The sequence below is a fragment of the Petromyzon marinus genome, chromosome 2 (genome assembly GCF_048934315.1).
Source record: "Petromyzon marinus isolate PM22_M1 ecotype Great Lakes invasive population chromosome 2, UKy_Petmar_22M1.pri1.0, whole genome shotgun sequence".
NCBI classification, from domain to species: Eukaryota; Metazoa; Chordata; class Hyperoartia; order Petromyzontiformes; family Petromyzontidae; genus Petromyzon; species Petromyzon marinus.
This window is the reverse complement of record NC_133668.1, coordinates 13,971,758-13,998,403: the sequence shown is the minus strand read 5'-3', so window position 1 is coordinate 13,998,403 and position 26,646 is coordinate 13,971,758. Positions and strand designations below refer to the sequence as shown.

Sequence of the window (26,646 nt, the reverse complement as noted above, 5' to 3'; positions counted from 1 at the left end):
ATTCTTGAACCTTACCAAAGAAGAATAGGAGTCAATGAAAGATAGTGCATCTATAACCAGCACATAGTATATAATGATAAAACAGTCCCACTGGAGTTCACTAACCTTAACTATGGAAGTGTTGTGAATCCCATAGGAGTTTATCATCTGCGTTGCTCAATAATTAAAATCTAGAACCATTAACAGGGCTGAGGTGAGTCGATACAGGAGTGATGGGGAAAGGCAACAGCAGAGGGGGAGTTACAGGAGGGCTCATTGACCTTAAGTCATGTTTACTGATAAAATAAGGCCCGTGTACCACGTGGTTATGGATGAATTGCCGGGAGTTCACCTTAAAGTTTGCAGCTCAAAAGCGAACACAATTATAATTCAGAGCTCGGGACAGGGTAATCACGTCAGATGGATTTGAGGAAATTAGATCTACCTATTAAGTGTTGAGAAACAATTCTAAGAAAATGTTGGGAATTTGCTAGGTCGTGTGAAGCAAGTTGATTTTCTATACTGTTTAGATAGAAAAAGCTCAGCTAGTATGTGAGTATGGGGTTAATGCTTTGTGATTCTTAGGGGGGAAAAAGTACGCAAACGCCGTATGTAAGCAAAACAATGCAAAACGATACGGAGCAATGACGACATGGGATTATGTCCTAAACAAAGGCAGTTAAACCCCAACCCTGACAGCAAAGGGAAATTTATTTTTGACAAGGAAGGTAGCAGAACAAAAAAAGAAACTTCCCACCATGTGTAGAATGAATGCATGAGGATGATAAGCATATGTCCGCAGCCCGTAACTCCAAACTTGTGTGCAGCCCTATGTTGGTAAGTCGGCGCTTATGGTCAGGCCAGCAATATGTTCCCAGCACATGACAAATCTCGCATTGCCATGCGAAATTTGTCATGTGAGAGGAAAGAGGAAAATACCTGCGCGTCCTCTTCACTTGACTTGGCCCTTTGGGTGGTATGCAAGCTGCAATGAGCTAATTATTACTGTGGCGATGATGGTTCATTGTCAAATGTATGAAGTGGTTTACACTGAAAACAAAGTACACATCAGTGAGAAACTGCCCGTGACAGCCCTTGACAGCCCTTGACACCTCCCTCTTAAAAAAAAAACCCATTATATATAAAAAAGGAAACAATAATTTCGTGTGTTTGCCCCACTGGTATGAGAGGTCGGGATTACAATATTTTTAATTAAACAAAATAAATTACTGTACATGTCGATTCAGTGTAAAGGATTGGAAATGAAGTAGAATCTCATGAATATAATGTTTCTATATTATTTTTGTAAGCCTACATACAGGAATACAAGATTTTCTTGCAGAATCATAAGTACATGTGGTCTGTGAGGCCACTCAAGACTGAGAACCTGAGCCTTAAGGTCATGGTCCAGTAAAGTTTATCTTTTCAATTCCACTTTCAATGCCAATGGATTTGATCTAAATGCCATCTCTTGTTTCCACAAAGTCCTATAATTATTATTATTTTCATCATGGGTGGAATTCACAAAACTACAAACCTGGTGACTCATGTTCAATTTCCACTCACGGTTGACATCAGTGATGAATATCTGAAGTAGTTCTGGGTCTGCCTGAGATTAAGTTAGTACTTAGTGCAGTGTATAAATATCTGCACAGGGAAGACAAAGCCGGTCAGGTGTGGTTCTGGCTATCAACCCCCTTGTGTGCCGTACCGGTGTAAATAGGTGCTCCCAGCACTTTCCTCAACAGTTTGTATTTCTATAAGGGAATCTTTATCTTTGTAATGAGAATACACGTGACGTGTGTGAACATGTAATGCGTTGCAAAATCACATAGCTATCCGTAAAAGTTAAATCAGTGTGCATAAGTTTAATTGTAGCTATCGCCTAATGCCGCCAGGCTCATTTCAGGAATGAAACATCTATATGAGACGCAAACACCTTAAAACCCACATGGGCTTAAACGGGCTTAAAAAGTCCATGGTGTGTAAGACTGCCCTCATTCCACCCCCACCACATTGCTGACTTTTTTCCATGGTCATGACTTGTAATTAATACAATGTATCTATTTAATATAAATTACATTTGAACCCCAGCTGTTAAATAATCTCCAAACGTAACCCCCCACGGAGCACTCCTTCTTCCAGCACATCCTTACAAGAGGGTCCGCATGTCACAATACATTGCAATGTTCAAGTGAGACATATGCAGTAATATTCAGAAGTGTTCTACAAAACAAAGACAACTTACACGCATGCATGCATACAAAGATACCCACCCATTAAATTACGTCAACCAAGCACTGCCACTGAAAAATACAATCAGCTAGCAACAGGGCCACCAACTTAAATCACGATAACGTGCTATTGCAGGACTAGCACGAACACACGCACATAGTATGTGGTCAGAATATAGTATGTGGGTGGGAGGCAGCGGATAGTACTCAGGGCAGTTTGTCCCATCTATATCGCTGTTTTATTACTCCAGTTGAAAATTACTTCAGAGGCAATCAATAATCTCAATTACATTTCTTTCGTTATGGTTAGCATTATATTCTTTATTGTGCAGCAGCAGATGTAAAGCTGTACAACTTCTCATCGGAGCATAGCCAGTTAATACAGCGTAATCAAACGGTGATTAATCAATACCTTCCAATGTCATTGCCTGAAATAAACGTTCCTTTTGGATATCGAATCAGTTCAAAATTGCAACATTCAATTAAGATGGAAATCTGTATTTATACGAAAATAAATTGCGTGATACGTGGTTTATGTTTGTAATTAAGTTAATATTCACTCTTGAAATAAAGTTTTATAAAACGACTTTCTCAAATGTATATTCCCGTGTACTAAGCATTCCTTGTAACCTCAAGGGTCTTCTCTATGGCAAGGGTAATACCGTAGTCATGAAAAAAAATAACTCGTGAAGCTAAGTGGCATTTGAAAAAAGCCTGGAGCAAACTACAATGCTTATATGTTCTGCACAGATCCATTTCAAGCCACCTCAGTTTCCAATTCGAAGTTCCATGCCATGTGAAGAAATGTGCTGATAAATATGTAGCAGGATTCACATCCAAGACGTTTGATATTCCAAAAAGATGTCATCAATTTGATCGAGTATATCTTCTTGAAAATGTTTGTTCAGCCTGATTACTATGATGTTATATAAATGTGTGTTGTGTTTTTTTTTATCAATTCTCGCCAATTTTTTTTTATGGCCAAACAAACCCAATGCTATTAAAATAGCTATTAAAATAGCATTGGAAGTTCACAATGGCAATTTATTGCCACAGGTGCATGCTTTTGTTGTTGTTGAGAACGGAGTTTCTATTATGGTAAACATAACCCTGGAGCATGAGCTTGTTGAAAGTGGACATATAGAAACTCGGGGAGGCATGAGGGAGTTTATCAAACACACTTTTAACAAATGTTAAATGCTAAACAGTCATTATTAAATCTGCGTACATCTGTCATGCATTCTGCTTCAGCTCTTACTCCACTAAGGGCTGTTTATATGATTATGGGTAAACTTAAAGCGTCGGATGTCATAGCCAATACAATGATCTATGTTTCTTTTTGAGTTTGGCCATGTGGTAATTTTATGACAAAAATATTGTCAATAACACCTCTAATAAAGCTCATCACCGGTGGCTTAAGAGCTTTCATTAAAAACAACATAAGACATCGATGTAAGAGCACAGTCAACTGGGACAGCACACTCGATTTCCGAGTTCACTACCCGGTGAAGCTCAAAGCGGTTTTGAGGGAAGCGTTGCACGTTGATGATAAATTCAGTCATTAAACGTCGTAAGCCACAGGTGAAGAGCTGTATTGGTCGGAATTCTATCAATACATCGGCACGCATAAATAATATTTGTAAAACGCAGCAATATTGTTGGGTGGCAAAAGGGTCAATGACAAGAATGTTGGCATATAACTACCATTGGTGGCCTAAACCAAAAATAAACATGGATTGGGGTTATGGGTGTTCATGGAGTTGGTGAACTCTGAAGCATAACTGCCACTGGTTTTGAATTGATTATTCTTTCTAACATTACAATTCAACACCAGTGGCTTGACTATGTGAATTTAGAGGAGGAGGGAAGCTTAACCGCTATACATCTCACTATATTGTATGTGTAAGCACTTAACTAATAACTTAATAACTTATGCCGTTGTGATTTTGTTTTAACTTCATGTTCAAACAAATACAAAAAGTAAACTAGCACATTTCTAGAGAATTATTATGTTTAAATGTCAAAAACCCTCAAACATGATGTATGCCTTAGGGCAGGTAATACAATCAGCAGTCTCCTTCAATTTGCTTCTTACGCGGCCTCAACCAAACATCTATTATGAATAATAATTTTTACTGTGAAATTATATGGATTAAGTCCCCTCTGGTTGCTACGGAATTTTATGAATATGCTTTGGGGCTGCATTGCTCCCATCCACCTGCAATTGCCGTTGCTATTTAGTGCCAGACACACCAGATAGCATCTGGCAAAGTCACTGGCTAATCCAAAGTCTTCAGAAGAAGCAGTTGAAAACTTAATTCATTTTATTTCAGAAAAGTGGCTAGAAATCTTATTACCTGGACTACGAAAAACTTTTTTTTCAAATGGTGACTTTAAAAGGGTAGACTAATGTTATCGGAGCATTTCACTGACTTATGCTTTGAGGCACCATGCCCTCTTATGTCTTCATCAGCCACTTCTCACTTGCATAGTTTACCATATATTCTTGTCAGTTTAAAATATTCCTGCACGTTGGCAGACTTGGTTATATGCAAAAAGGTATCTCCTGCTAAATACTCCTAGTAGCCTTCCTTCCTAATTGTCGTTACTTACACGATTAAATTAATGTCTGATTGGCATATACATTCATTTAAACCAAAGTCTAGCAGCACTTTTAAGATGTCATCATTGCCAAAGCCAATATGTCACCACACCTCACCAACACGTTATATCTATTACCAGATGCAGGAGTTGCTGCACAGTAGACACACAACCTCCAATATCTAACACTATCTATCCTACGATCTGCATTTAGATATCCTCGATAGCCACATTCGTGGAGACTGCTCCAATTTCAGTCTCAGCAATTAGCCCTCCTCCATCCTGCACACACATTCTAGACAGCAAATATATTTTTGCCTCATCATATTTACAACACTTACCTGTGAAAGTACGGAATATCTCTTTCGTATTTTCACATGGCTTTTCCTGTCTTGCAACGACATCCCTAGCACCCGCTTCCAACGCCACAGTGCACCCCAAATCCCTCATTCACCACACCGGCTTGGCGACACGACGCTATCTCAAGATGCACCCACTCCACACCACTCCAAACGAACGTAACAACACACCTCTCGCCGCAAGCTGTGCCGCCACTCACCTATCAGTGGGGAGCTGCCCTCCTCCCACACGCATGCACGTGAGCACGCGCATCTGAACGCCGGTGGCGCACGCGGCCTCCCCGTCGGCTACAACCTGGGAGGCGTTAGGTGAGCCCTGGGTGACCTCGTGCACGCACGGCCCCCAGGGCAGAGCGTGCCAGTAGTGCACGGTGCAGCCATGCTGGTTGCAGGGACGCCACTCTTGCAGGCCCAGTCGGTCCGGACACTGCCTCCCACCTGCGTGCTCGCACCACCAAGGAGGAACAGATGGGTGCAAATGTGAGTTCCTAACGGCCACCCATGTCGTTTCATCGCTCCCTTATATCACTATGACCAATTCATTATCCTGTGTCTTGGGGTAATGCCGTGTTGTTTCGCATGATGTCTGATGCTTCGCTCCATGTGCTGGGAGCTTCGAGAGGAACAATGAAGAACGACATGTAAACATACACAGTACTTTTATAACCAATCCACTCAGAATGGGCAGGTAAAAAACATCAGACACCAATACATTTTCAACATACATTTGTCTGTAAGATAATTGATCCACATGGAATGAAGTTAAAGTGTGTCGCCATGCTCAAACAAAAGATAAGAACAGGGGTTTTCCCCTTTTTTCTGGCAACAAAACTAAAACCTTTCTACAAGGAATCATGTCTGCATTAACCACAATACCTGTGGTTAGAATGCAAACGAAAAACACACTGATAATATATGCATTGTCCCTGAAACTTATTGGTTCACACAAGAGACAGCTTTCTTTTGAGCCTCGTCTCAAACGGTGCTAGACCAGAGGATGCCAAAAGGTGTACAGCTCAAAGACAATGCACTATCAAAGAAATGAGGGCTCGGGGTAAGCATCTACATCATTTGACCTCCTTTGCCAGTACCAAAATATAAGAATAGGGTTTTTCCCCCTTTTTATGGCAACAAAACTGAAACCTTTTAACGAGGAATAATGTCTGCATTAACCACAATATTATCAGTGTGTTAGACTTGATTCGAAGCTTTCGTGACTGCAGGAATTACTCTTTGTTTTTTTTTTCGGTAAAGTCACGTATAAATAAGAAATAATAAAATAACATAATAGCGTACGACGTTTCGGTTGCAACACAAGCAGCCATCATCAGGTACAGAAGAGCTAAATTTACGAGAGAGAGGAAACACATAACCCCAGATGTATATACAGACACCCAAGTAGGGGGAACTAACACAGATACAACAGGGGACACAGAGAGAGAATCACACCAAACAAACAGGGTTTAGCAAAATTTGGAAACCATATAAAGCAACACAGACGGTCGGTAAAAACACAATTAACGCATAGTCTGGTTGATTACGCTATTTCAAAGATTGCTAAAGGCGACTTCACTCTGTGCTGGTTCGCTCTGCTTGGATGTCTATGTGTGTGTGTGCGGTCTGTATTTTAAAATTTCATACTTAACTTGCAATTTAGCAATCTTTGAAATAGCGTAATCAACCAGACTATGCGTTAATTGTGTTTTGACCGACCGTCTGTGTTGCTTTATATGGTTTCCAAATTTTGCTAAACACTGTTTGTTTGGTGTGATTCTCTCTCTGTGTCCCCTGTTGTATCTGTGTTAGTTCCCCCTACTTGGGTGTCTGTATATACATCTGGGGTTACGTGTTTCCTCTCTCTCGTAAATTTAGCTCTTCTGTACCTGATGATGGCTGCTTGTGTTGCAACCGAAACGTCGTACGCTATTATGTTATTTTATTATTTCTCATTTATAAGTGACTTTACCTAAAAAAAACAAAGAGTATCAGCGTGTTTTTTGTTTGCATTTAGACCACAAGTATTGTGGTTAATGCAGACATGATTCTTTGTAAAAAGGTTTTAGTTTTGTTGCCAGAAAAAAAGGGGATAAATCCTATTCTTATATTTTGGTATTGGCAAAGGAGGTCAAATAATGATGCTTAAACAAGTGTTGTGTCGCACTTATATCTGTGTGTGATCCTGAGCTAGCTCTGGATACCCCAAACTCCTGGGGTAAAGATGAGGTTTATCAACAAGAACAACCACTGATGACATTAATTTCGAAGGAACTAATTTTTTGGGAGATTGGAGGGATAATGAATGGCCTGAGCGGACCTACACTATAATTTAAACTGATAAAAGTTCGAGAGAAATGTAAAGTAAAAACTATGTATAAATGTGCATGTAGCTTCGTGCATATCAGTGTGTTTGTGGAGCTCAGTTCAAATCCCCACCACGGCTCACATCAGTGGTGATTATCTGAACTTGTCTTGGACCTCCCATAGGTTATCTCGGACTAGTGCAGTGTGTAAACAATAGCACTGAAGAGACAAGGGCGGTCAGGCGTGGATATGGCCACCCACCCCCTTGTGTGCCATATCAGCCTTCATTGTTGCTCGCTAACAGCACTTGCCCCAACAGTCTGTTAAGGCTATACGGGGGATCTTTATCTCTTGTGTGCATGATTTGTGGTTGTGGTGCTGGAGGTCGTACCGTCGCCCGGAAGTGCAAGGATGGCGCGCACGCGCACCTGCCGGCCCTGGGTGGCACTGTCACCCGCCCGGCTCCCCTCACCCCCCAAGCAGGTGTGGGAGCAGGGCATCCATTGTCCCCACTCGGACATCGCACAGTCCTCCCAACATGGCACTTGGCATGCTAGCTGCATCGGGAAGCCCGGCTCCCCGCACAGTTCTGGTCCAACGGTCACGCCTGCCTCGTACGCACACCGTCGACGCACGGGGACATGTTGGGGTTATGATGCGCAGAGACACAAGGTTCTACAACTATTTAAACTATTTTTATTTTAACAGGTAAGGTCCACTGAGCTATATAGCTCTATTTCAAAAGCGACCAGTCCACAAATGACACCCCAACGAAGTGGCTTATCGTGTAGAATATTTACAGCAGCTAATTACTCTAAACGCATATCGATTCTAAATGCAAAAGAAAAAATCGGAGGACCCGGAGAAAGATCCACACGACCACAGAGAGAGCATGCAAACTCCAAGTAAACAGGCACCAGGGTCGGGATCGAACCCACGATCTCCTGTATACCAGGCGACGTAGCTATCATCTCGCCACCGCGCATGGATACAGACGTTGTGGAGACTCCTGCGAGGGTGCATACGAGGCAATGTCATCCAGTGAAACATGTGATCCGGTGAAACATGTATGGGTTTTCTCTGGGTGCTTCGGTTTCCATCCATACGTAGACACCTAAATATTTAGAGGTCCTCGGTGCTTGGGAAATTGTTTGTGTCAGTTCATCACATGGCTGCATTTCTGCTTATGTATGTGGTTCCTTAAGCCTCTGAATCATTCCCATCCATTTGCGAATGAGAAAATAATATGCGCAATACAAGTACATTTTTTTAAATATGTATTCATTAATAATGCAAATATAACACTCTGGACAAGTACACGATGTGCTCAAATATGTACACATCTGAACACGTACGCACAGGCACACGTTCGTGTCATATGCATTTTAACGAAAATATACTCTTGAAAGTATAATGCATTTATCATATGAAAGCCATATATTGTCTGGTGCCATGTTGGCTTCGGGAAAATGGAAAATTATGGTTACGCCACTGCCACCACACAGTGACCTTTACGTGGCACATGCCACAAGTTCATCGAGTTCTCTTTTTCCAGCAGTTTATGCACTTTGTAACGCTCCACAGTGTGGATGTATTGTAAAAGAGGATTAAGGCCGCAAAGCCACACAATTATGTCGTCTTGGCAGCGGGAGTGCTGACTGCTACACTTTCTATCTGTGGCAGCTCATTCACGTCCTTTATGTTAATTTCTGTTACACACTTTTGAGGTTCAAGTCATCTGTTCTTTAGCTATTATATTATATTTAAAATCTCAGACACAGCTCGTACTGAGCATCAGAACCCACAGCAGTGTTCTCCATCAGTACCGCTGACACAATGCCTCAACTTTTTCGTTATTCGTAGTGCATTAATTAATCAGTGAAAGTGCTTACATGCAGTCTCTGACAGTAAGCTTCATTCTGTACTTCCATAAAGCATTCAAAAACTGCAACTTTTAAATAATTCTGCAGTGGTTGAAATTGTTTTTTATGGAATTTATGGCATTGATTAAAGACCACTAGTGTATAGCTTCCAGAAATGTGTGTGTCCTTGTGCTTAATGCTTTGATGACTATGTGCCTTTGAAAATATTAAATGACTTTAAGTATTTCCTTGAAGGTGTTTCAACAGAGGCAGACATCTAATTCCAATGCCAATATTATGTGGACATTTGAAATTAGTATTATGTTCTTAGATTAATTATTATTGATTTGAAGCTTTCGTGAATGCAGGAATCCATACTCTTTGGTTCTTTCGGTAAATTCACGTGGGTATAAAATGAAATAAATCACGACGTTTCGATCGCAACACAAGCGACCGTCATCAGGTGGAACATATACAGAATGAGAACTGCTGACAGAGGAGAAAGAGCTGCTGCTATATAGGATTTTGGTGGGCTCAACCCAAGGGTAAGTGGGCGGAGCTAGAGAAGGAAATGTGAGATTTTAGCATGTCAATGTGAGACGGTCCCAGCCACCGGAGGTGACGGGGATCCTCCTGTGGCTGGGCTGCCTCACAGATATTTAACCTGGTGATGTACTCAAGGTCGGAAATAACAGCTGACATAGGCAGGTAGGATGGAAACATCACAGATGCCTGCATTCCAGCACTGGAGACAATCTAGCGCTCTATGCATAATTTTGAAACCCCAAAACTATCCATAAGAAGTTTTTGGGTTAGATCGCGTAAATATAAATGTGTCGTTAAACCCGCCACCACCCAATACAGCCAATTAGTAATATTTGATACGTGAACAAAACTTGCCAATTAGTTACTATTTCGATTTCAAGCTTTCGTGACTGCAGGGATTCATATTCTTGGTTATTTCTACGTGACTTTACCGAAAGAACCAATAATATAATTAGTTACTAGTTCAGCACACTGGTGTGTTGGAGAGTAAACCCACAACATTTACAATTCGAGTATGACGTTTCTCCAGTAATTACAACGAGCATCATCAGGCGGACAGATAGAGTTTAACGACATATTTAAACTCCAAAACTGATTGGGCTTTGAATGGTACCCACTTGTACATATGCTGGGCTTTTTCGAGGTATCCTGGTATACTTCCACATGTGATTGGCCAAAACATCCTTCCTGAAAAAGTCTTCATTTTCAGCGAGGCTTTCTTGAAAAAAAACTAATTTACTGTATATTCATTGTATAACACGACAAGTATATGGATGTCATGTTTGATGACTATTTAAGTAACTGTGTGGAATACGAGGCTACACAAAGTTTATATGTATGTAGAACTTATTTCGCACTGTACGTAGCCAACCGTGCTAATCGTAGGTGAGGTAGTTCGTGGTGTGACAAGCATCACACCTGGCCACCTTTGTCTCCCCAGTGCTAATGTTTAAATACCATGTTAGATAAGGTTGACTCAAACTCGATAATGCCCAGAATCAATTAAAATAATAACCACTGATGTGAGCCATGACAGTAAATATAACTCCGGGTGCTGTTTGGAGTGCAGTATACAGTGAGGGAAAAAAAGTATTTGATCCCCTGCTGATTTTGTACGTCTATAATTTAATGGTAGGTTTATTTGAACAGTGAAAGACAGAATAACAACAACAAAAAATCCAGAAAAACGCATGTCAAAAATGTTATCAATTGATTTGCATTTTAATGAGGGAAATAAGTATTTGACCCCTCTGCAAAACATGACTTAGTACTTGGTGGCAAAACCCTTGTTGGCAATCACAGAGGTCAGACGTTTCTTGTAGTTGGCCACCAGGTTTGCACACATCTCAGGAGGGATTTTGTCCCACTCCTCTTTGCAGATCTTCTCCAAGTCATTAAGGTTTCGAGGCTGACTTTTGGCAACTCGAACCTTCAGCTCCCTCCACAGATTTTCTATGGGATTAAGATCTGGAGACTGGCTAGGCCACTCCAGGACATTAATGTGCTTCTTCTTGGGCCACTCCTTTGTTGCCTTGGCCGTGTGTTTTGGGTCATTGTATGCTGGAATACCCATCCACGACCCATTTTCAATGCCCTGGCTGAGGGAAGGAGGTTCTCACCCAAGATTTGAAGGTACATGGCCCAGTCCATCGTCCCTTTGATGCAGTGAAGTTTTCCTGTCCCCTCAGCAGAAAAACACCCCAAAAGCATAATGTTTCCACCTCCATGTTTGACGGTGGGGATGGTGTTCTTGGGGTCATAGGCAGCATTCCTCCTCCAAACACGGCGAGTTGAGTTGATGCCAAAGAGCTCCATTTTGGTCTCATCTGACCACAACACTTTCACCCAGTTGTCCTCTGAATCATTCAGATGTTCATTGGCAAACTTCAGACGGGCATGTACATGTGCTTTCTTGAGCAGGGAGACCTTGCGGGCGCTGCAGGATTTCAGTCGTTCACGGCGTAGTGTGTTACCAATTGTTTTCTTGGTGACTATGGTCCCAGCTGCCTTGAGATCATTGACAAGATCCTCCCGTGTAGTTCTGGGATGATTCCTCACCGTTCTCATGATCATTGCAACTCCACGAGGTGAGATCTTGCATGGAGCCCCAGGCCCGAGGGTGATTGACAGTTCTTTTGTGTTTCTTCCATTTGCGAATAATCGCACCAACTGTTGTCACCTTCTCACCAAGCTGCTTGGCAATGGTCCAGCCTTATATAGGTCTACAATCTTGTCCCTGACATCCTTGGAGAGCTCTTTGGTCTTGGCCATGGTAGAGAGTTTGGAATCTGATTGATTGATTGATTGCTTCTGTGGACAGGTGTCTTTTATACAGGTAAAAATCTGAGATTAGGAGCACTCCCTTTAAGAGTGTGCTCCTAATCTCAGCTTGTTACCTGTATAAAAGACTCCTGGGAGCCAGAAATCTTTCTGATTGAGATGGGGTCAAATACTTACTTCCCTCATTAAAATGCAAATCAATTTATTACATTTTTGACTTGCGTTTTTCTGGATTTTTTTGTTGTTACTCTGTCTCTCACTGTTCAAATAAACCTTCCATTAAAATTATAGACTGATCATTTCTTTGTTAGTAGGCAAACGTACATAATCAGCAGGGGATCAAATATTTTTTTTTCCCTCACTGTACATACACACACATTCAGACACATAATAAAACATTAATGTATAATATTATTTCCAAAATGTAATGCGCAGTATCTTCAAAAAACGAATAGCATAGCTCTTCAGGTGGGATGTATAATAACACTGAAAGCCAATTGCCAGCATAATACTGTCATAAACACGCTGCAGTTGCTCCTCTTTAATAGGGCTGCCATGGCTGCCATAGCCGTTAACCGGTAGCCGTAACCGATACATTAAACCCCATAAGATTCAAAGCCAAGCCTGGAACCAGTGATGAGTTTACTGGCACGAGCAGCACGAGAATGGAGCGCACGGCACCAGCTGGGTTTTCGGTATAGGTGATGTGGCATTTAATTGCTACATGGACACAAGAACATGGGATGAATAAATGAGGCCTTCACAAACGGGCCAGGAAAGCTCATGTCACGTCAATAAACATGTGCACACAATGTGTGCCGCTATTCCCTGTCTTTTGGGAGGGCAGGTGGACATTGCGACACATGCGCTCGTGCGCGCTCATGAATGCAAATGTCTCTGTTTAGCAATGGATAGGGCAAGCACTTTTGGCAAGCAGCTTTAAGGTAAGTATAGTACAGGTGGCAAAGATGATGCTGGAACCAGATGCAACAGTTGTACCCCCCCCCCCCCCCCCCCGTGTGCCCGCAGTACACGGTTGCACAGTTGGTACATACACAAAAAACAAAGATACACTTACAAACATGTTCTCTTTGCAAGAACCTATTCAGGCCAGCACAGCACGGGAGAATTGAGTGGGCCAGCACTACACCCTACCACCTTTGTCTCCCCATTGCTCATATTTACACATTGCAACAAGTACTCATTTTAAGGTTGTGTTTTCGAGATTCAGGATAGGCTCAGATACAATTTGCCACCAATGCTCCTCATGGTCAGAAATCAAATGAAGGTTGCTGGGTTTGCAGTCAGATTGTTAAACGGTAACCAGTAAACCAGTAACTGTTTTTAGAATAGATAACCGGTTCTGATAGGCAGAAACCGCTAACTGTTTTCCAATGTCATTTTAGTCATGAATACACTGATTTAAGAAATGTACTCCATTGTTTGGAACACACGGCGAAGTCGAGAGACAGAATCACACCGGTGCCCACTGGATTGCAAGTCCAGTATGATAAGCATTGCACCACTGTGGTATCTCTCTTTCTCAGTTACAAAGGTAAAGCTGCTACTTCTGTCCCTTGACATTTCTAAATGTGCGGCAAACCAGCAACTGATATTTTTACCATGTTTTTTCATGCACTACCACCAGCCCACGAACACTCCATACACAAATCACGAATATGCCCAAGACACACCCAGACTTGCACATGTGCTCAAATGGATGCTTACAAGATCATCACCAGCCAAAATCAATTAAGCACTGGATGCAGACCTCCCCAAGTCGATGCCATCTCCCACAGTCCGTGATGTGACAATTGACAATCCACCCCAGCACCCACACATGAGTTGATCTTCATCACGCCATCTGTGGTGGACATCCTCTTGGGCGCATTACGCACATGCTTTCTATACCAGAAAACTTTGTTGGATTTCGCATAGATATATGCCATTCATTGTTTAAAGACACCAGATGTGCAATATTTTTCATCACTCATGTCACTTTCTTCATATATCTAGTAATATTCTCAGAGCTTCCTGACATTTTATATTTGATTTACCGACAGGTGAAGCTTATAACGTTTAAAATTCTGGCTTCAATGCTTTCATATGTTACAATACATTTATATTGAAATGTGTCCTATAACAAGTTTGTATTCAAGGTCTATCTCTCTGACATCTCGAATACATTTTTAATACACTAAAGATATATATTTTTGACAAAGTAAATCTCCATTCAGATAATGCAGGATGTGGTACCTTAAGAAAAACAGTGTGCTGTCATGATTTTAATCAATGATCATTATTTCTTTAAATACCGAATAATACACGGTGAATATATATAATTTACTAAACCCCATCTATAGCCAAATCACAATGATTGTTGTCAATGTCATCAGTCCTTAGAAGTAAAGCATGATTGGGCCTGGTTCATACATTGGATGAATGCCAGTGCTGATTCGAGCTGCAAGGCAGCCAGGAGACGACAATACAACAGTGTAATATTGAATCCATCTGTGTGGAGTTTTGCGTGTTAATCCCTTTCATGTATGCATTATATTTGGGTACTACAGCTTCCTCACACATGCCAATCACTCATTAACGGCATTGGTTAAACTTCTCAATGGAGCAGCAAATTCGCTGATATAGAGTCTTGATACTTATTGAGACTTTCCTGGTTAAATAAAGGGCATCATATGAACAAATTGCGCTTACACAATGATCAAGCTCAGTAACTTTAAGACATTATAAATCCACACTGTTAAAGAATGGGGAAATGCAAGACATTATTGAAAGTAAAAAAAACCTAATGTGATCATGTATGTAGTCAAAAATAAATGAAAGCAAACATCATGATCCAATATTCCAGAAACATATTAGGACTCAGTAGCCTAGCAACTTTCAGCATTGAGCCTATCTGCCTCACTGGCACTGATAGGCAGGAGTATCCTTGCTTTAGGTGGCATGGTCGTTTCTATATATATGCTGTCAGGATTCCAAAGCACAATTTGTATAGAAGAGTATTTCAGTGAGTACCTGTGCCACAGTCAAAATCTCTACATATGGAAATTATCCACCCCCCTCCTCGCCCCCTTTCCATTCCATACTGGAACATCAGGTGCCTAAGGAGCTCTTGTAAATAAGTAATGTCAATAAAATATTGTGTGATTGATAAACAAAAACAAAACCAAATATATCAGTCTATTATGTATTGCATTGGTGACCTTTTGAAATTTTATATAAAAAGTATATTTATTTTTGGAGTCAATTAATCTAGCAGTAGATGGGGAATGGAGAGGGAGAAGAGGGAGGAGAGGGGTTATTTACGATGGTTGGCCAACTGTGAATGCAGCATTTTATCGCTTCATAAGCAAGCACTGCAGGCCATGGGGAGAGCAGCTAATTAAACACAGTGGAAATAAAGGTACCACCACCACACATATCACATGATATATTCATACATGAGCAGTGCTTATTAAAGTAACTGCAGCCACTGTCGCCTGGCCATGATATTCTCAATAAACGCCGCAATGGATTGCGACCGGAAATCAAGTGTAGCGTAAACACTGCAGTGCTGTATACGCCACATACAATTATTGGGTCTGGGTGTGGGTGGGTGTTCATGCAGAAGTAAGCAATAGTATTTAATGCTGTGTTTTGTTGCATGTGGGAGAGCGGTCGTGCAGAGTGGTTAACGCACTTCACTATGAACCTGGCGTCCTGAGTTCGATTCCCAGCTACGGTTCATGAATGGTGACTGAACCGATTCTACCCCCTCTCCCAACTTCACCAATCTGCACCGACCAACGTGGTCAATTATGGTAATTCAACCCCCATAACCAACTCAGCACGGGGATGCCTTCATCCAGCAGTGAATTGACAAAGCGCTGTACATTATTATACTACTAATGCATGTAAAGTGTGATGTCCTCTGAAGTGAATTGTTTACTCGGGGTGTGTATATGTGTGGCCTCGAAGCAACTCTGCAAGCGCCTCGAACCCCCCTGGCCCCCACACTGAGCACACATACGCAGCGCACACACGTAGTGTCCTGGCGGGGGATTGCCTGGCACAACGTGTTTTAATCCGAAAGGTCCCGAGGAGCAAAGTCCCATGGTTTCCCGGTGCCAGGAGATGGGCTGACCCTCGCAAGACAGGTTACATTGCGGTGCCCCTGAGTTGGCTTAATATTGTATGGGCGCAAAAAGGTTCACCGGGCCAGCCGCAATGAGTCATTCACGACATCGGGAGGGGTTGGGGTAGAATATTAAACGAGAAGGGCAGACCATGAGATCAGGGGATCGCAGTACCGTGACCTCCCCCGACCCCTATACCGAATACACCCTCACAGGGTGTGTATTCACCAGTCGGGCATCATTCCGGACTAACAAGGGTGAGTGACAAATTAATGAGTACAGATGGAGAGACAACGGGTCGCAAAAGCACCTGCCACAGCATTCCATGTAAGGGGAAAAAAACGGGCGGTAATCACAGGTAGGCGCACGATTGGCCGCGCGGTACAACATGACCCCGGGCAATTTGAAGTCAGGGGGGTAAAAGGGGAGCCTGGGGGCCGTTCAAAAGAGATCTTTCTTCAACCTCTTGGCCACCAAGAAACACTCCCTGCCGCTCGCAGCATCCGTGTGACGTCAGCGAGTGCCGCCACGTGGCAGTGATGGGAAAAGTTTTTGTTCGTCCTCCTCCCTCCGACTCTCACAGCATCCGGGCGACGCCGTGAGTTCAGCTACCGGGGTACGTGGTAGGGCGTTTGAGTATCTTGGCACTCGGGCAGCAGTAGGCTAGGCTCTTCTCGCAAAATATTTCCCCCCCGGGTAGTGCGGCATTTGCGCTGGGAATAAAAGTTAGTACAGAGCATAGGCGTGGTGTCTGTGATTTCTGTGTGGAGCGACTGCATGGGGGAACGCGCGGCGAGAGTGAACGCGCAGCTGCAGCGTGTGCGCGCGTTAAGAGATAATCACCCACAGTTGCGAGTGCGTTCGCGCCCCCCCCCCCCCCCCCTGTGTTAACGATAGCTGCGGTGTGCAAGGGCACGCATTAAGAGGTAATCGCCAGCAGGTGCGAGCGCGTGCGTACCCCCCTGCATTAGCAATAGCTGTGGTGTCCAGGGGTGTGTGGTTTAACTCCGTGTGGCTACGAGCCAGCAGCACGATTATGTCCCTCAGAGAGGGCGCGAGTGCGGGAGGCCCGATCACTCAGTCGGCGGGAGCCCAGTGGGAGCCAACCGACGTGGTGGAGGAGGGAGCGGAACAGGCGGACGTCGTGCCCCACCTGCCTAGCGAGGGCGGTGGGGTGGACGTCCGGCCTCACATATGCAATATAGGAAATGCATACATTCTACATACATAATCTTGATACAACCATAAGTATCATAGATATCAATGAAAACGAACCGTGCATAGCAGCAATTGCCTGTATCGTCCGTATTAATTGTTACATCAAATACGACAATAACAATATGAACGGGGAAATAAATAAGGATACTTTTTGAAAGCTATGCCCTTTGTAGAGCAATACCTTACATTATTGGCATTGTGATCCCAGAACAACCAGCCATTACCATGTCAATACAAGTGCTGGAATTGTTATGTTGGTCTAGTAATACATGCCATAGCAACATAATAATGTGTATTCATGATTTTGTGAGGGAACTGCATGTACATTTGTGCCCAGGGATCTCCAAACACCATTTCCACCTTACCTTTTCTGCACACACGCTATGCTTTACAATAAATGTGAGCACACAGGAGTGACAAGAGGACAGAAGAAGCAGTGTTCATTGGACACTCATCAATACATGATTAGGCCAAAAGAAACAAGCAGTCTTCACTGATTGTTCATTGTTAACCCAGCCACAACTCCCTCCTTCATCCCATCCTCCCATGCACCCTCTGACCTCATCTCCAAGTAGTCCCCACCACTTGTCACAGCCACCTCCAACACTTTATCGCAGTTTAATCAAATTGGGATTAGCAATCAGAGGCAGTGATGTGCAAACATCAAGTTGGCTTCCAAACACTGCTGCCCATCTTGGGAACAATGAGCTTACTCCACATTTGCTCATCACTACCCCTGATTTTTAATCCCATTGCAAGTCTATTGTGCCGAGTCATTGATGGTGGCAGAGGCAGGGGGTGTAAAGGTGAACTTGGGAGTGACTGTGAGCCATCTTGCCAGAGTATGGAACAAAAACCTCCAGTTAGAATAATATAAGGAAGTTCTATACTTCTATAAACATTATACTTGATGCCAGGTATAAATTGGAAAATTTTAGTTGGAGTTATGTTACACTGCTGTGCAGACAGATTTTCTGTGTTCTATTGTTCTGGAGTTGCTACTGGAATGGGTTTTTTGAAGAAATAAATGAAAAACAGTTTATATATGACTGGTTCATTAAGCTTGTCTTCGCCAGGCCGAAGTTTTCAATAAATAAAATAATGAACCTGATGTGATTTTTTTGTACAATTTTTATTTATAATCAAATACGAACTACTCCAAAAATTTTGAATTAAAGCTTTCGTGACTGCACAAAATTTTGAATGGTTTCTGAATGACACGCACAAACATGTTTATGGGGCACTTAAAATAGAGATTTGGGGGTAAAGTCACGTAGAAGGGAACAATAAAATAATACAAATATAAAACAATTAAATTCTCACGACGTTTCGACTGCAACACAAGCAATCATCATAAGGTGTGAAAACCACAGCAAGAAAATTTGAAAAAATTGGCGGTTTTTATTGTTCCTTACTCCAAAATTTTTGACGATTTGATTTAACTTCTATTTACAGACGTACCCATCGGAAAACGCTCAATTTAAAGATTCCATTTTTTAATTAAAAATAACCAAAATTAATTAAATTAATACTCCATGAGGGGATGATCCTATCTTTGACTGTTTTCGAATTATTCAGATTTGAACATCATAAAATGTGCATTATTTTGTTCAAATCGTTCGAATCCAAAATATCTCAAAAACAATTAAAGATAGAATGATGGCTCTAACTTTAATTTTATTTGCTGTTTAACGCTCTATCAAACGAAACCCCCCCCCCCCCAAATCTTAGATTTTGAATGGTTTCTGAATGACACGCACAAACATGTTTATGGGGCACTTAAAATAGAGATTTGGGGGCCTTAAAATGAAAAATTTCCAATTTTAATGTTGTTCCTGTTGTTTGTGTCACAAAAGCTACCTATGTGTAGTGTCGGATCGCGTATACACACATCGCCGGTATCCACTTACCTGCCATTCGCCTGTATCCACATACCTGCAGTTGCAGCCAGAGGTCAGTAGGGTGTGCCAGCCAGTACGAGGGGATAGAGAGGGAGCTGAACCCAAGGGAGGCTGGGTTCCCCTCCCCTACCTCAGGTGGGGGGGCTGGGAGGGGGCCCTTCCAGGATCTTCTGGAAGGTTCTAGAAAGGGGGCGGTACCAGGGGCAGAGGGTCCCCTGGAGGTGGAAAAAAGGGCCACCCCAAGCGCAGCTCGAGGCAGTACTACGGAGACTGAAGACTGAAGACCAACTAGACTAAGACCCTGGGACCTCGAGCCCGCTGCCCTTGTAAGGACCGGGTCGAGCTTGGACCAGTGGTCGGACCCGTACCTTGGCTGGGTCGGGTCAGGGTAGCCTCCCTAGTCAGGACCCTGGGACCTCGAGCCCGACATCTTTCTAAGGGCCAGGTCGAGCTGGGATCAGTGGTCGAGACCCGTACCTTGGCTGGGTCGGGTCAGATAGCCTCCCCTAGAGCCACGATAGCCGGAGGGCTAAGAGCTGAGCTGGCAGTGTGTAAGTCACGATAGCCTGGAGGCTGTACCTCCCCAGATAGGGGACGTTAAGGGAGTTATCTGTTAGTTTAACAACAAACCGTGTTGCCTCTACGACGTCTCCATCTCCATAAGAACTCACTCCAGTTTGTGCCAGAAGTGGCCATGGAGACTTGCAGAAGAGGCCGTACTCTAAGTCCGGACGGCAACGACATTCCGCCAGACACCGACCCTGCCCGCGGGCGCATTACCCCCTCGTGGAGCTGCTAAGCTTCGCCACGGCCATCCTCGGCGACATCCACCGCAGAAAGGTGGCGCTGAGGGTGGAGGGTGTGGTGCAGGAGCCAACGGGCGCTGCCGCCAGCGCACCGCCAGTTCCCGCCATAAATTTTGAAGTTGCCGCCATCGCGGGTGCTGCTTCCGCCGGTGCCGCGGTGCACCACGGACCGGACGTCACATCCGGGCCAGGCGGCGACTAATCCGCGGCCGCCTCGTCATCACCAGAGCGACCGCCGCCTGGGGCCACCATCTTGGCCGCGGCGTCATCAGCAGCGGGGGCCGCGGAGCTCATGGGCAGCCGGCTGCAGCCCATACAGCAGTGGCTGCCGCCACTCTAAGTTTTCTCTGCTGCCGGGGGCGACTGGGCAGGTTTCCAGCGCCGGTTCGACTCCCACCGGGAGATGACCGGCTGGTCGGAGGCAGAGGTGCTCCGCGCCCTGCCCGCCTTGCTGGACGACAATGCCCTGGCATCATTCATCACGCTGCCGCCGGGGGATTGCTCCACGCTGAAAGGTGCCCTTCGGCACATGCAGGCGATTTATGGGCCGCCGTCCGACATGCGCCATCGGTTTGATGTTCGGACGCGGGCAGCCTCGGAGTCGGCCCTGGCCTACCATAGCGCGCTGCTGGCCCTGGCGTACTCGCGCGTGGACCAGGAGGGCATCGACTCTCTTGTCTTACAGAAGCTCCTACGTCTAGCTCGTGAGCTCTGTGTTGTTCTCCCAGCGGCTTACGACGATGACTTCTCCTCCCTGCGGGCCGCGCGATGTATCCACGCGCACCTCCTGCTGCAGCGTGATGCGACCATCGCCACCTGTGCTGATGTGACCGATGGCGGTGACCCCGAGGACGACCAACTTCCTGCGCGGGCCTTCGCATTGGCCTCAGCGGGCGGCTGGCAGTCAAACAGCAGCCGACCCGGCGAGGACACGTGCCGCCCGGAACGGGCGACCCCGCACTCCGACGGTTCATCGCTGGTCTGCTACAACTGCGGCCTGTGGGGCCACGTCTCCTCCGGCTGCCGGGCTCCTCGTCGCGGCAACGCCGGACCTCGGACGCAGGTACGGCGGTCACCCTTGACCCCGCGACAGGCTCAGGCAAGTCGCGGCACCTCATGCTCTCGGCCCCCATACGATACACATGCACTCCCTCACCTTCCGCGGGTCGGGCACGCGTCAGACGGGAGGGAGCCGGTTAAGGGGGGTAATGGGGTGACGCTCGGACCGGATCAGTGGTCCCAGTTGGCCCATAGAGTAGTTGCTGCGGCAGCAGGGACCTCCGCTATAATTGGATTCATAGAAGTGGTAGAGGTTCGTGTGCTAGTTGACAAAGGCGCGTCAGCGACTATTATTTCGGACCTCATTTTCAATATACTTCCCCAGTCCTGTCGTTCCTTACGGCCGGTTGACGTTCCGTGTTTCACCGCGAATGGGGGCTCGTTAGGTATAATTGGTATAATCAATGTTCATATTCAAATTGGCGACATCAAATTGGAGGAACCGGTCCTTGTTTCGTCCACACTCGCTGTGCCTTGCCTGCTTAGCACCGACTTTTTGGGGAAAATGCCCATTAAAATCCTGGTCAGCCAGGAATGTATTGAGCTTCCCTTCCGGATGACGCATGGCTTTCCTGCCTTCTCCTTCTTGGGTGCGTACGGCGATGGCGTCGCGCACAGTTCGTATTCCGGCCGGATTACAGATGCTCGTTCCAATGCGGCTGCGGAAACCCTTTGATTCGCGCGAGGTGTCCGAGGGTATTTTGTTGGGGCCCTCGAACACGGCTGTACGGGGGTTGAAGTTGGTCAATGCGCAAATGCTCGTACCAGGTCATCATGAGCCCTTCATTCAGATCCTCAATGTGGGGTTGTCGGCCACTGTAATTCAACAGGGCACGGTGCTGGCTCATGCCACGCAGACGCTCCAGGTGGACTCGGTTGTGGGACTCATGGGGGAATGGTCGCGTGGGCCACCTGCATTCGGACCTCAATGAGGATTGGTTGGATGACCTATGTATGGATTGTAAGGATTTATCGGTCTCCCAGAAGAGCGAATTACGTGTGCTCCTCCGCGACTATTCAGATGTTTTTAGCCAGGGGAAATACGATATCGGTTGTATGGACCTTCTTCGCCACCACATAGACACAGGAGACGCGACTCCTATTCGGCTCAATCTGTTTCGCCTCAGTCCCGCTGAAAAAGAGCATGTCAAGGTGCCCGTGGACGACATGCTCGCGGCCGACATTATTTTCCCGTCCACCAGCCCTTGGGGCGCGCCGATCGTCTTGGTTAAAAAGCAGGATGGTAGCCTGAGATTCTGTGTAGATTTTCGCCGCTTGAACAAAGTTTCCGTCGCCGATGCGTACCCCCTGCCCAGGATGGACGAGTCGCTCGACGCATTGGCTGGTGCCCGTTATTTTTCTACCCTCGACCTTCTGTCGGGGTTTTAAGTCTCTTTTAATCTTCTCAAACTATTTAATTATTTTTATATGTATTAATTTTGTTCATTAAATATTTATAATTCGTAAAAAATATATTCAAAATTTTAATCTATATTATTTTCATGTTATAAAAAATAATTGTACAATAATACTCTCATTTGCGGAAAGCCCCGAATCTCAAGACTTTTTTCAGGATTCTATCTAAATTTGGAATTTCAAATAAACAGCACTTTGTATCATTTGGGGGAAAACCAGAACATGTGGACATAAGTCACTTTCCACGGCAGGTATATCGCTCAATATACAGATGGATTCATGATCCCACTCACCGTTCGCCTAAATGCCAGTCACCAACTTGAAGCCTCCCAGTGGGTTTAAAATGTAAAATATAAAACTATACACTTTTTTATGTTACCAAGTAAACCCTACTGAACTACATAGCTCTTTTTCAGAAGCAACCCTGGCCGCAAATGATAGCTCAACAAAGTGGCTCATGGAGTGTAAATTTGTAGCATACAAATCCTCTGAATGCACGTTTCTAAATGTGGAGGGAAAAACGGAAGGACCCGGAGAAAAATCCACACGACCACGGGGAGAACAAATACACAGGCATTATGGTCGGAATCAAACCCATGACATCTTGTATACCAGGCGAGGCAGTTAACATCCCGCCCCCGCGGGTTTGGGGGCTTCACAAATCTCTACCAACCCTTGCTTTGAAAACACTGCACACATTCGTCAATAACACTCTCTTAAAAATAACAAAAAAGAAGATACAGTAATAGGTTAAAGCTCTCATATTCACCTCACACACATACATAATTAGACACAAATATGACAATGTATATACAATCTGACATAAACATCTACACACACATACATACTGATACCTACACACTCACTGATCCTCAAACATTTGCAGTCTCACACACATTCTGTCTCACACTCATACACACTCAAACACATTCCAACACATTCCAACACACAAATACAGATGTAATGAGAGAGCGCCATCTAGGGAACGATGAGAGGTATCTGCATACGCCACCACTGGCTAACTAATACCCAAAGCGAAGTGTGGGATCAATTTGGGCCAAAGGTGACGGGCGGAGCTAGAGAGTATGTGCGAGAACAGTCGAGAAGGTTCTACGAGAGCGCGTGTCCTGAGGCGGAGCTTGCTCCGCCGAGGGGGATATAAGGGGGGGCAGTGAGAGGACTCGAGGTCAGTGTGGGAAGCCTGGAGTCCGGACTGCGTCATCGCCACCCTCGACTCGCCACCGGCGACGTGGCAGTCCTTCCAGCGAAGTCGTCTCTCCTCCCGGCACACCGTCAGCCAGTGGTGGTCAGGGAGCGAGAGGGAGAGACGTGCGGCAACGGTGGAGCAGAGAGGGCATGCGTCATGGCAGAGGGAGAGAGTGGAGCCATCCAGAGAGAGAGTGGAGCTGTCCAGTCATATAATAAAGAAAGACGCCAGTCAACAGTTGTCGTGGAAGTGCTTTATTACACATTGATCCCCCGTCTATCCTTATGAGACTTTTGGGGCAAGTCCTGTTAGCGAGCACTTATTGTGGCCAGCACAGTACACGAGGGAGGACGTGGCCAACACCATGCACGATTACCTTTGTCTCCCCAATGGCAATGTTTACACACCACACCAGATACTCATTTGAGGCTGAGTCGACCTAGGGGAGGCCCAGGACTGGTGCAGATAATAGTCACTGGTGTCAGTATCCCTTGCAGTTTGCAAGGAATCCCTTAAAAAATTACTGTGTATCCAACAATGAAACTGATGATTATTGTGTGTGGTGTATCTCATTCGGATTTCACCTGGAGAAGTCAAGTTTATCTGTCTTGGGAATGAATTGCACACACGTGGCCATTTGTCTTAGAGGTCAGGTGATAACTATATCTCTGCGTGAGCAAACCACCCCTTCATTACTGGCTTGTAACATCTCACCTGGCACAAGGAAGAGAATACAGTGGTACCCCGGAGATCTAACTTAATTCGTTTCAGAAGGCCATTCAAACACCGATTTGTTCGAACACCGAATTAATTTTCCCCATAAAAATTAATGTAAATTACATTAATTGGTTCCAGACACAAAAAAATCTATCATAAAGCATTTTTACAGGAAGTTTACAGTAATTACATGCATAAAATCATACAAAAAAAACAAGAAACAATAAATAAATGGAGTAAATCAATAAATATATGGAATGAATGAATAAATGAACATTGAACTTCACTTTACCTGTAGTAAGGAGAGTTGATGGCTTGAGTGGAAGGTGGTGAGGAGGAGGAGGTGGTGATATTATTGTTTGGAAGGGGAGTCCCCTTCCATAATAACGTCGGGTAACTGCCCTTCTGAGGTTCTTTCTCTTTTGTGCCTCTTTTCTGTCACTAACTGTCGGTCACTTGAGCTCTTTCTGACTAAAAACGTATCTAAAGAGGTTTGTTTCTGCCTCCGTTTTAGGATGTTTCGAAATTGACACATTGCATTATAAATAAAAAGATTGCTCGCTCGGTTGGCTACTACCTTATCTGGGTTATATTTTTCTACAAAATTCTGTAACTCAACCAATTTTGCACACATTTATTTTATCACTGAACTAGGGGTATCATCCCTTCCCTCCTCCTCTGAAGACATTTCCTCAGCTACCGTCTGTTGCTGCACCTTTTGAAGGTCTTGGAGTTCCTCAGTGGTGAGGTCTGTGCTGTGGTCTTCCACCAACATCATCATCATCAGCGTCCAAGCCCATGGACTTGCCTAGAGACACAATGTTCTCGACCACAGGCTCAGGCTCAAAGCCTTCAAAGTCCCTCTCTGCTACACAGTCTGGCCACAACTTCCCCCAGGCAGAGTTCAGTGTTCTGGAAGACACTTCCCCCCAGGCTTTGTCGATGAGACAGACAGTGCAAAATGTTTAAATGGTTCTTCCAGAACTCTCTGAGTGTTAACTCAGTATTAGAGGTGACTTCAAAGCACGTTTGAAAAAGTGCTTTGGTGTAGAGCTTCTTGAAGTTGGAAATGACCTGCTGGTCCATGGGCTGGATGAGAGGAGTCGTATTGGGGGGCAGGAACTAGGCCCAAACACCTCATGAACCCACTCAATAAAAAATTGCCTGGTTACCCAAGCTTTACTGTTGGCCCTCCACATCACATTCAGCTTGTTCTTCATAACATTATATTTCTTGAAAACCCTGGGGTTTTCGGAATGGTAAACAAGTAGGGGCTTGACCTTAAAGTCCCCACTTGCATTCCCACACAGCAACAGAGTTAGCCTATCCTTCATAGGCTTATGCCCCGGCAAGGCCTTCTCCTCCTGGGTGATGTAGGTCCTCCTTGGCATTTTTTTCCAAAAGAGGCCTGTCTCGTCACAGTTGAAAACTTGTTGGGGAATAAAGCACTCAGCATCCACGAACTCTTTAAATTCCCCAATAAAATTCTTGGCACGTTCTTTATTAGCACTGGCACCCTCCCTATGCCTTACAACACTATGTATGCCACTTCTCTTTTTAAATTGATCAAACCAGCCTCAGCTAGCTTTGAAAATTTCACGAAGACCTGCATCATCACTCGTTCCTGGGGTGTTTTGGAGGCTGTCTAAATGCAACTGCTTGGCCTTTTCACATATCATAGCCTCTGAAATGCTATCACCCGCCAACTGTTTTTTGTTGATCCAAATCAACAGAAATTTCTCAACCTCCTCGATGGCCTTAGTTCTTTGTTTAGATAGAGATGACACTCCTTTGACTACATTAGCTTCTTTAATGGCTTCTTTATTTTTCAGTATCGTGCAGATCGTCGATTTCGGCATACCATACTGTTTGGAAATCTCGGTCACGCGGACACCTTTCTCTCCCTTTGTAAGGATCTCTTTTCTTCATTCTATCGTGGTTCTCAAAACTTTCCTTTTTGGCTTATCACTACCAATAACCTTCTTAGGAGATATTGTGTATGGATAAACACCAAAAAACACTAAAAT

At 44.5% G+C, this 26,646-nt stretch overlaps 1 protein-coding gene across 5 annotated transcripts in view; it reads right to left on the bottom strand.

Moving 5' to 3' along the window:
* Positions 1-26,646, bottom strand: part of LOC116946909 (thrombospondin type-1 domain-containing protein 7A-like) — a 444,047-nt gene that overhangs the window by 153,714 nt on the left and 263,687 nt on the right. For all 5 annotated transcript variants that reach the window (XM_076070187.1, XM_032962175.2, XM_032962192.2 and 2 more), the window contains 2 exons: positions 7,866-8,081; positions 5,374-5,611 (listed from right to left, as the gene is read on the bottom strand). In XM_076070187.1, coding sequence (XP_075926302.1) covers positions 5,374-5,611; positions 7,866-8,081 — 454 coding nt within the window. The remainder of the gene's footprint in view (positions 1-5,373; positions 5,612-7,865; positions 8,082-26,646) is intronic.